This window comes from Sparus aurata, chromosome 3 (genome assembly GCF_900880675.1).
Source record: "Sparus aurata chromosome 3, fSpaAur1.1, whole genome shotgun sequence".
Classification (NCBI taxonomy): Eukaryota; Metazoa; Chordata; class Actinopteri; order Spariformes; family Sparidae; genus Sparus; species Sparus aurata.
This window is the reverse complement of record NC_044189.1, coordinates 20,815,344-20,827,423: the sequence shown is the minus strand read 5'-3', so window position 1 is coordinate 20,827,423 and position 12,080 is coordinate 20,815,344. Positions and strand designations below refer to the sequence as shown.

The window sequence follows — 12,080 nt, the reverse complement described above, 5'->3', positions numbered from 1 at the left end:
TCAGCAATGTTGCCTTCATTATTCTGCAGGTCAAAAATGTTGTGAGGAGGATTTTTGCTCGAACTTTTCACTCAGAAATCCTGCTGATAAATCTGCTCCCTGCAATTAGAGCCAATCGATGTATTGAAAGCACCTCTGTGTATTTCAGGGTCATGGTATTACAAACATATTAGTGTATTCAGCATTTCTAAAAGAAGCAGAAAATCTGAGTGACACAGCATTATGAAAGGTTCTGCTTCTTGAAAAAGAGACATTTAGGCAAATGTGACACCATCAAGGCTGATGCTTCAGATGACTCAAATCAGCATGAATAGATTTTAATTTTATATGAGCTGTCTGCTTTTTCCATACTTATGTAATCTCCAAAAAGTTCTCCAAGTATCCACACTCAGAGGTTGTATTTCAAACTGTTCTCTAATCACAGGCAATTGATATTTGTCGTGACTCTCAAAGACTCTTTTCCTGTTTTTTTTTAAATTTAATTTTCAGTCTGGGGTGGGAAGGAACGGACGAGTGGTCCAGGGCTATCCGCCAATCATCGAGGCACAGGAGGAACACGAGGACGATGAGGAGGAGGAGGAGGAGGAAGACGAGGCCATGTCTGTATCTATGTCATCAGAGCGGAAACCGGCGGTGGACCTCAGGGACACAGGTGGGAAGTCTCCACTGAGCCGCCCCAGCCAGAAGACCACGAGACGGAGCTCCAGGAGGTCTCGGAGGAAGATCCAGGAAATTAATCCCACCACTTTAGACCCGTCCAACCTCAGCCCCAGGTGAATTTGATCGCCATTGATTTGTCTGCATGTGTAGGCCTGTGTCTCTGTGTTATGTCTATTTTTGTAGCGCAGTACACTTGGCACTAACTGCAGCCGGGCACTTTTTCCGTGATATATTGTGTAGTTGTGAGGGGGATCTGAATCAGATACTTCAAATTTAAGTGGATCAGTCAAAGGTAAACTGTTGGCCACCACCCACACATCCCTCACTCACATTATTTGATCCGAGCAGCTTGACAGAGAAATGAATGGATTAGACAATGCTCTTTTGGAAACACAAATAAAGATTTTTCAACTACTCAACTTTGACAAATGGTATCGCTCTGCTAGCTACTACAACCCACAGTGTTGAACTCAGGATGGTACCAAAAGTGTGCACATTTTAGAATGTTGTGGGAGAAAATGTGTGTTTTTGATATAAATTTTGCTTATAATGAGATTTATAATAATGGTGTTAGCTGAGCTTTAGAGCTGAGGCACTAGCTGTTTCCTTGTTTCCTGTCTTTATGCTAAGCTAGGTGATGCTAAGTAGTATCTGGCTTTAGCTTACTGTATGGAACAGTAGACATGTTTGGTATCTATCTTCTCATCTAACTGTTGGCAAGAGAATGAAAAAGTGCTTTTCGCAAAATGTTGAACTATACCTTAAAAACCATAACAGCACAATATTTAACAATATCATGCTATACAATAACCACAATTAATGATTTTATTGATAATCGCTACATCATCAGTAACAATCTTTCCTTCATGCGCACGTTTGTCTCTGTGCAGGATAGTGGACGGTACTGAAGACAGCGAGGGGACGGAGAGTTCCCCGGCCTTCTCCTACTCTACCAGCCAAGGTTGTTCTGTCAACAAACCAATCAGTGCCTCAGCGTCTGCCACAGGTCCTCCCATCATGCACCACACACCAATGTACATCTAAAATATGACCAAATACCACTTACAGTCCCTTAAACATGCCACATCCTTTGGAAGTGAAGAATATTCACATCTAAATTCCTGCAACACTGTTGGATAAGGAGGGTGATTAATGTGTATTTTCACTTCCTGCTCAGTATTTATCAGCTGCCTTGTCGCCATAACTGCATGATGACAATCTGTAGTTCTGAATCAGCAACTGATTTATGCCCATTTGTGTCACAGATATGCTGCAGATCAGCACAGCAGAGCTAGCGGCTAAAGCAGAGGAGACCAGAGGACAGCTGAGACACCTCGACCAGCAGGTAGGACTGTGTGTCTGTGTTTGTGTCTGTGTGTGTGTGACAGACAGAGAGACACACACAGACAGGTGGGCTCAGGTAAGCATGAGCCATATGGCCGTATCAGCATGCCAGGTAAGACATGTGAACGGATTCAGAGACTTAATGAAGCAAAAAGCTCCAAAATAATAATAATGAGGCGTAAACAGAGTGGAAACATTTGTCATCTATCTGAAGCCCACATCCGTATGTCTTCATGTTTCACAGCAGCACACAGCAGACCGACTGTGTCTCATTATGAAGCGTCCTATTTGGCTTTATAGACTACAGTGGTTCATTGTCGAGCTTGAAATAATCTGCTCACACACATGCAGTACACACACACAGCCTCTCGTGCTGTATCCTATGGTTTTGATTGGCGGGTGGCTAAATTGACATTAGACTTTTGGCAGGTGAGGAGGAGGGTTTGCTTCCTCCTGCTAAGCCTCAGTCTGGATCCTGGGAAGAGCTCATACAGGCCGAGAGAAAAAGGGACATGAAGAAGCAGAAGAAGTAGCGGAGGGAGATAGCTTTGCGCGACGAAACAAAAACAAAACAGAGAGGTATAAAAACAGGGAGTGTGAAAGGCACCTTCACAGTTTTACACACCGGCTCTGTGGTCCTTTCTGTTTCTCTGTGGGTTACCCGTGTTTGACAGGAAGTCTCTCAGCGTGGTCTTGTAGGTTGTTAATCCTCACTTGGATCCATCCACACAGATCACCATAGGAGATGAAAAGGGGGTGTTAGTTTAAACCCAACACAAATACAAATGACATGTGACAGGGCATTGTATATGTGGCACATGCAGGATTGTTCAAAAGGTATTTATATGCCAAAGAAAAAACATATTTACGGTTCCAATTCCTTCAGTCAAAATCAAGGAGCAGGAGCCCTCTGAGACCTTCGCCTGTACCTGTGAATAAATGGGCAAAAACTGCAATTTCACACATGAGATGTGGCCCGTCAGAACAAAAAACTGACAAGGGTAATTTCTTTGCTGTTTGTGACCTCAACAACAAAAAGGTGGCAGCGTTTAAATGAACAAAAACTTTGTGAACGCAGTGATAAATCAGCTCTGCTCTGTCGTGTGACCTCTTAGCTCGACCTTTCACTCTGACCTCGTGCTACATCTGTGCCACTGAGAGGTTTATTCTAGTGGGAGCTGAATAAGACATTAATGTAGCTAAAGACAAGCCCAACATGTTGACCTTTGTTCCGTGTCATGGAAATAATATATGCTATAAATATATATGCTGCTGTATAGGAGAGCTACAGGGTCTGAGTTATTGCACCGGTAAGATCATAAGCGGCAAGAAACATGTGACATTAAACACTTGCTGAATGAGACTTGGTTACACAAACGTATGCACAGCAGTAGTGACCTACTTTAGTAAACGAACAGTGAGAAATCAAAATAATTACCGAAAGCTCCAAGCAAGTATTTAACAGAATTGTTCGACAGTGCAAAGACTTTAAAGTAGCAGTAATTGATTTTTTGGCCACATGAGGGCAAAAGCTATTAACACAGCATCTCCATATTATCTATATACTCATCTAAAAGACACTGAACAACATTGGTATTGATTTGGAGGTGTGTTTCTGACCCCTGTGAAATGTAACTGTGAATATTAATTCTCCTCTTTTGCTGTTTTGGTCTCCAGTCTTCATTATCGTCACATTCAGAGCTCATGTCACCGGAGCAAGCTTCGTCATTCTGATGATCCAGTTCTGCTTTTAAATGAAATGATTCAATTTATAAATCAGTTTTATTTATATGGTGTCAATTCACAACAAATGTTACCTCATGACACTTTCCAATTGGAGCAGGTTTAGACCATAATCTTAAATTAATTAAATGGCACCAAAACCAATTTCTCTTCTTCAAAAGCCTTCGATACAAATTCATTTCCAGAGCAACTGGCATCAGCAAGCCTGTTAACGTTTTTTGGGGACGACACTGGGAAACAGTGCTTTCTATGATTTTAGACATTTAAACAGAACACTGTTTAAAACAGATCAGCCCAAAGTCTCTAAATATATTCAGGTACTGTTGCTCTGTTGGTTAACTTAGCTGGAACATTGTGTGATGTAACGATGCTGTTGCAGATTTATTTGGGTTGAACATGTACCTGGAGCTGCAGTGGGTTCTGGTCATCCATGGCTGCTGGATTGTCTGACCATCGCCAGAGACAATTGGCTGTGAAGTGGGAGTACTGGAATCATGTTGACAGCGTGTCAGATTGGACTGTCCTGTTGCTCTCAGCTTTTTCTATTTTTATCAGAGCCAGAGTTTAGACCCAGGCTTTTATCAGCCACAGCAGCGAGGGGAAGAGATGAGATTTTGCTCTGTTTAAACTATTATGAAGGACTCAGTGTGGTAGATAAAAGTTAAACAACTTCAGTGTTAAATGACATAAAAAATGTAATAAATACTACTATTAAATCTACTTTCGTGATCACAATCTGCGCCTGGCCCGATCACCTCTTGATGTCGTGGCTGGAGCAGTTCCCACCTGGAGTTGTGTGTCCTGCTGAGGGCTGATGTGCATCGAGCAGCGCTGATGTGCATGATTGGCCTGATGAATGGTCATGAGTGCTCGGACAGGCAGAAGCAGATGGCACGTTGGCAACGTTTCACAGTCGTGCCCTCTGTGGACACGCCATGTGCAGGGAGGAACTAATCACCAGCCCGCCCTCATCAGTGTAATGACCAATTATAGCAGCGCGATGTTACATGCAGACGGAAATATTTTGACCCCAAATTACTGACCTCAAAATACCAATTCCTTAATGAAGTGCTGTATATCATGTTCCAGGTAATCAGTAAGTGTTTTCTAGAAAGTTTGCCTTTTTATGACACATGATGACTACATTCAGACTGCAGGTAATTCACATTTGTTTCTCAAATTCAGATCATTAAGACTGATTTCTTAGTGATCAGATCGAAGTCTTGAGTCCAAACCAAACATCTGCTTTGGTTGCTGTGGTAACCATAATGGTGTCAGGGGAAGTACATTTGCTGGTGACACAGCTCTCCAACACAGAAGAAAGAAAAATTGAAATCCATCATCACGCCTTCCAAACAGTCGCCCTGTCAAATTGCAGTAGAGAATTTATTTCAGTGTCTGTCCGTGTTCTGTTCTCTGTGTTGTCTTCCATACGTTGGTAGCAGCTGACAAATGACCACCGGAAAGCGGATTCCGAAAATATTTAGGGTTCAAAAATGATCTAAAAACACTTGTGCTTTTGCTTTTAAACAAATTTAAAATTGAGGAGTATATCACACATCATGTAACACAGTTTACTGTTTATCTACTGCTTGATTTCATGTAACTCTGAAGGATTATGAGTTTAAATGCTTTCTTTTCCCTCTTCAAAACTAAATATGGTTTGTGTTGCAGGTGAGCACCCTTGGGAGGGAAGTGGCCGACCTTGGACGAGTCATGAAGAGAATGGCCCAGCTCATGGAGGCCTTCATGCCATCAGTGCCACACCCAACAATACTCTGTCCCACGCACTACTCCCCAGCACACCACACGTACCTGCCCCACCCCAACCCTCCTCAGTCTTACCCGTCACCATCCTCCTCTCAGACTGCCTCCATCTGGATGGACACGGCAACGTCATTACCCTCATCTCCCGCCATAATCCCTCAGCAACATGGTGCGATGTGCCACAAGGACTTCCTCACGCATAGACCCCAGGATCTCCAGCTGGGGTACCCCACTATACCCAACCCAACTTTACCTCCAACTCCCAACTCAACTGACCTCCAACTACAGCCCATCATCGCAGAGCCTCACCTGCCCTCCTCACCCCTGAGCTCACCAGAGATTTCCCACTACAGCGACGGGGTTTCTGGCTCCATCAGGTCAAGGGGACAGAGTCCTCCCCTTCAAGACAGGGGAGATGAGGACCCTCATCAGAGCTCTGGGTGTTCTCCAAAAACTGGACTTGGAGGGACCTACCACAACCCCACCAAGGGTTTGTAGCAGCCCTCCATCTGAACTTCCCTGGACTTTTTCCGGGATATTTTTTGAGCTATGTTCCTGAACTGAAGATCAAACTGATCAGCTGCGGTCCACCATGTCACTGGAGGACGTTTGCAGGGATGCAACTCAGATCCTTTTTGTTTTAAAGGCACGCGTTTAAAAATCATGTTGCATGAAAAGGGTTAGAAGGTTTAGGTGTGTTAGCTTTACCTTATAGAAACATAGTGTTGTTAGACAGAATGCAGAGGTTGGGTCAGCTGTGGAGCTGTATGATGGCAGCTCTTAGGCACAGCTCACCCACAGCCTACTTCCCTCCCCACCTCGAGGCAGGATTGTGCTATGATGGAGGACAAGCGAAATACAAAGGAGGAGAGAGTCCTTTATGTCCTCTCTTTTTGCTTTTAGCTAGTTTCAGGTCAGCTGGGCTGGTTTGAGTAGTGGAGGTGGGCTTTGGAGACAAGGAGCTGAGGGGTGGGGGTCGTTAATGTGCTTCCTCCAACCCCCTATCTCTGTAGTGTCCTTTCCTTTTAACCCTTCTTTCCTTGCTCACTCAACCCATGCCTGATGCTCAGACTTGCGTGGACCAGTGCATGGCTGGTTTGGGCTGGTCGGACTGGGAGAACAGAGATGGTGTAGGGAGAGATGGGACTTATCATGCTCTTTACCGCTGGCCCTCAGGGAAGGGGAGGTGGAGGATGGAGGATGTGGAGGTGGTGGTGGGGGTATGTTATGCCTTGGGCAGCACAGCCCCTGCTGTCACCCGTCACACTGAGCAAAGGGACTCGTCTCCCTCTCTGTTTCTCGTTTCCAGTGATTCTCTCCATTCACCTACCACTGTCACTCTCCCTCCTCCTTTCTCTTTCACTCGCTCTCTGCATGCCTTTCTGAGCCTTTTGAGTAGTGCCTGTAGACACACATTAACATGCTGCATGTCACCCTGTGGAAATCCAGCTTGCCATTTATCTATCTATTTAAAGGAAACACGGTTCAATCTTTTAATAGCTGAACGTGGCATTTACTGATGCATATTTATTCGACGTTGGCTCAGTTTAAACAACTGGGTAATTTTAGGCACAAGGTAGTCGCCCCTGATGTGAGGTGGCCCGGAGCAAAACACCGATGCTAAATTGGTTCGCAATCCAAATGTCGGCCATTTCCCTGATCGTTACCCAGGGTTATCAGCTCCGAGATCCATTTTGTCAGCAGTTCCGAGCGCAGGCAATATCCCCACATAAAAGCACAATAAGGAGATATAGATGCTTTTATATTTCTATGAATGTATCATTACTAAAGATGTATTTTTTTACCTCAAAGAATGCAAGAGTGTGGGATAGCAGTAAATGATGCCATTGTATATGAGGTCATGGCAGTGCTGTCTGCTGGTGCCAGCCAATGCAAACTTAAACCAGGAAAAAAAGGTCCTAACTGTCATCCCAACAGATCTACTGTTCTCTTTGGAATTCACGTAGGTTTGAATCCGCTTCTCTGCAAATGGAATGTACTGTAATCAAACATCTTTTTCCCATAACATTTTGATATTTATTAGATACAAAAAAAAACAACTGTTATGCTAATAAATGACAAATATGACTGTTATGTCCCGGCTTTTCTTTTGTTGTCTATTGTTCACAGAGACATTCATTAATGATGAGAGGAGGTTATCAGAGGTCACATCCAGGAAATCAACCTTCTCTCTTTTCCAAAACACAAAGCCTATACAGTATTCCTTGCAACCCACATGTTCAATACAGACTTAATTTTGCTCAGTGTCTGTGTTTTGGACGTCAGTGGATTTACAGAGCAAAATGTATGCACACCTATGGACAGGTACAATGGTTCAACAGGTTCCATGGTTCGGCAGGTACACAGGAGCAGTCATTTAAACTTTCCTGGTCAGTTTAAGGGACATGGTCAGAATAACAAACCACTGATGAGTCGGCTCAAAGCGTATTTGTTCAGCAGATTGCATGACATTTTTGTGTATAGGTTTCTGCTGACTTTCAGACAATAATGGGTGAATCCATACTGTCCACCGATTATAACTCAACCAGGTACAAATTATACTATACCACACACAATTTAAAAGTCTGCAGCCATGTTTGCATGGCTCTCTTTGGCTTTACTAAGGCATAGTGGAGCTTTGAGCTAAATGCTGTGTGTTAAAATAAAATAAAAAGGCATTTTTATCATTTTAGTTTAGCTTTTAGAAATTGCCGGTTAGCACTCAACATGAAGTAGCGCTGACGTTGATGGATATGTCAGTTCAGTGGTTGATTGTAAACCTAAGCTTACAACAAACTTTTGACCTGATGATGACAGGAGTGGAAAAAGTAGAGCTCACCAAAGTTTTTACAATTCTTGCCGAAGGGGACATGAATGTTGTATGAATGTGATTTTTCAGTCTAGACCACAGCAGTGAACTGTCTGACTGACATTATCCTCCCTGGAGCGCGTGGCTAAACACAAACAGATCAGCATCAGCATAATGGATTTTTTAAAAAGTGAAAATAAAAGCACAGACATCTTTAAGCATCTGAGACTGGTTAATGCCCAAATTAAAGCGTGTTGTGTGCTTCATAAAAATCTAAAACTGAGAATGTGTAAATTGTTCCACAGCATACACTGTTGTATTTAACACAAACTTATACTCTACTATTGATTTGCACCTGACAAGTTTGCAAAGTGAATTGTTGATCTTCATAAACACTCACATACACACACACACACAAATAAGCAAACACACAAAGTTAATAATGCCAGATCTCTGTCACGACACACTGACGCCTGTCCACACTCTGTTTATAATAGTAGGATGTGTTTGTTTTGTGTGTGTGCGTGTGTGTGTCATTCATGAGCTGCCGCTTCGGTTCATCTGAGGTGAAAGCACTGCAATCGTCATGTCCCACTGCGGTGACGTGGGCGGGTGGGGTGAAAACTGAGTAAGTATGCGTGCTGTGGACCACATTGACACATCTTTCATAGGTCCAGCTGCTCTCACCTGGCGAGATGCTGCCCAAGTGTGTGTGTGTGTGTGTGTGTGTGTGTGATAGGAAGTGAAGTTTAGGGGAATACATTTGTGCAGCAGGGATTCTGGGAGATATACTTTATGGGCATTTTCGATTGAGGTAAAATTACAACTGTCTGTGCAACTGCATGTGTGTGTGGATACAACTGCGTTGTGGGGACACGACTGTTTTGTGGGGACATGACTGTTTTGTGAGGACATGACTGCTTTGTGGAGACATGACTGTTTTGTGGGGACACGACTGTTTTGTGAGGACATGACTGCTTTGTGGAGACATGACTGTTTTGTGGGGACATGACTGTTTTGTGAGGACATGACTGCTTTGTGGAGACATGACTGTTTTGTGGGGACATGACTGCTTTGTGGAGACATGACTGTTTTGTGGAGACATGACTGTTTTGTGGGGACATGACTGTTTTGTGAGGACATGACTGTTTTGTGGGGACACGACTGTTTTGTGGGGACATGACTGTTTTGTGAGGACATGACTGCTTTGTGGAGACATGACTGTTTTGTGGGGACATGACTGCTTTGTGGAGACATGACTGCTTTGTGGAGACATGACTGTTTTGTGGGGACATGACTGTTTTGTGAGGACATGACTGCTTTGTGGAGACATGACTGTTTTGTGGGGACATGACTGCTTTGTGGAGACACGACTGTTTTGTGGGGACATGACTGTTTTGTGAGGACATGACTGCTTTGTGGAGACATGACTGTTTTGTGGGGACATGACTGCTTTGTGGGGACATGACTGTTTTGTGAGGACATGACTGCTTTGTGGAGACATGACTGTTTTGTGGGGACATGACTGTTTTGTGAGGACATGACTGCTTTGTGGAGACATGACTGTTTTGTGGGGACACGACTGTTTTGTGGGGACACGACTGTTTTGTGGGGACATGACTGTTTTGTGAGGACATGACTGCTTTGTGGAGACATGACTGTTTTGTGGGGACATGACTGCTTTGTGGAGACACGACTGTTTTGTGGGGACATGACTGTTTTGTGGGGACACGACTGCTTTGTGGGGACATGACTGTTTTGTGGGGACACGACTGTTTTGTGGGGACATGACTGTTTTGTGAGGACATGACTGCTTTGTGGAGACATGACTGTTTTGTGGGGACATGACTGCTTTGTGGGGACATGACTGTTTTGTGAGGACATGACTGCTTTGTGGAGACATGACTGTTTTGTGGGGACACGACTGCTTTGTGGGGACACGACTGCTTTGTGGGGACATGACTGTTTTGTGGGGACATGACTGTTTTGTGAGGACATGACTGCTTTGTGGAGACATGACTGTTTTGTGGGGACATGACTGCTTTGTGGGGACATGACTGTTTTGTGAGGACATGACTGCTTTGTGGAGACATGACTGTTTTGTGGGGACACGACTGCTTTGTGGGGACATGACTGTTTGTGGGGACATGACTGTTTTGTGAGGACATGACTGCTTTGTGGAGACATGACTGTTTTGTGGGGACATGACTGCTTTGTGGGGACATGACTGTTTTGTGAGGACATGACTGCTTTGTGGAGACATGACTGTTTTGTGGGGACACGACTGCTTTGTGGGGACACGACTGCTTTGTGGGGACACGACTGCTTTGTGGGGACATGACTGTTTTGTGGGGACACGACTGCTTTGTGAGGACATGACTGTTTTGTGAGGACATGACTGCTTTGTGGAGACATGACTGTTTTGTGGGGACATGACTGCTTTGTGGGGACATGACTGTTTTGTGAGGACATGACTGCTTTGTGGAGACATGACTGTTTTGTGGGGACACGACTGCTTTGTGGGGACACGACTGCTTTGTGGGGACACGACTGCTTTGTGGGGACATGACTGTTTTGTGGGGACACGACTGCTTTGTGAGGACATGACTGTTTTGTGGGGACACGACTGCTTTGTGGGGACATGACTGCTTTGTGCAGACAAGACTGTTTTGTGGGGACACGACTGCTTTGTGGGGACACGACTGCTTTGTGGGGACATGACTGTTTTGTGGGGACATGACTGCTTTGTGCAGACAAGACTGTTTTGTGAGGACATGACTGTTTTGTGGGGACATGACTGTTTTGTGGGGACACGACTGCTTTGTGGGGACATGAAGGCTTTGTGGGGACATGAAGGCTTTGTGGGGACATGACTGTTTTGTGGGGACACGACTGCTTTGTGGGGACATGACTGTTTTGTGGGGACACGACTGCTTTGTGGGGACATGACTGCTTTGTGGAGGCACAACTGTTTTTTGGGGACATGACTGTTTTGTGGGGACACGACTGCTTTGTGCAGACAAGACTGTTTTGTGGATACAACTGCTTTGTGGGGACACGACTGCTACATGGCGAAACAACTGCGTTGTGGGGACACGACTGTTTTGTGGGGACATGACTGCTTTGTGGGGACACGACTGCTTTGTGGAGACACGACTGTTTTGTGGGGACACGACTGTTTGTGGGAATATGACTGTTTTGTCGGGACACGACTGTTTTGTGGGGACACGACTGTTTTGTGGGGACACGACTGTTTGTGGGGACATGACTGCTTTGTGGAGACACGACTGTTTTGTGGGGACACGACTGCTTTGTGGGGACACGACTGCTTTGTGGGGACACAACTGCTTTGTGGAGACACGACTGTTTTGTGGGGACACGACTGTTTGTGGGGACATGACTGCTTTGTGGGGACACGACTGCTTTGTGGAGACACAACCGTTTTGTGGGGACACGACTGCTTTGTGGAGACACGACTGTTTGTGGGGACATGACTGCTTTGTGGAGACACGACTGTTTTGTGGGGACACGACTGTTTGTGGGGACATGACTGCTTTGTGGGGACATGACTGCTTTGTGGGGACACGACTGTTTGTGGGGACATGACTGCTTTGTGGGGACACGACTGCTTTGTGGGGACATGACTGCTTTGTGGGGACATGACTGCTTTGTGGAGACACGACTGTTTTGTGAGGACATGACTGCTTTGTGGAGACACGACTGCTTTGTGAGGACATGACTGCTTTGTGGGGACACG

At 44.9% G+C, this 12,080-nt stretch overlaps 1 protein-coding gene across 1 annotated transcript in view; it reads left to right on the top strand.

The window, feature by feature from the left end:
- LOC115577080 (potassium voltage-gated channel subfamily H member 8-like) overlaps positions 1–7,608 on the top strand; it is a 37,896-nt gene extending 30,288 nt beyond the window's left edge. Inside the window, exons 12-15 of the mRNA XM_030409873.1 lie at positions 490–773; positions 1,551–1,666; positions 1,926–2,005; positions 5,422–7,608. Coding sequence (XP_030265733.1) covers positions 490–773; positions 1,551–1,666; positions 1,926–2,005; positions 5,422–6,012 — 1,071 coding nt within the window. The 3' untranslated portion in view covers positions 6,013–7,608. The remainder of the gene's footprint in view (positions 1–489; positions 774–1,550; positions 1,667–1,925; positions 2,006–5,421) is intronic.
- Positions 7,609–12,080: the final 4,472 nt, after the last annotated feature.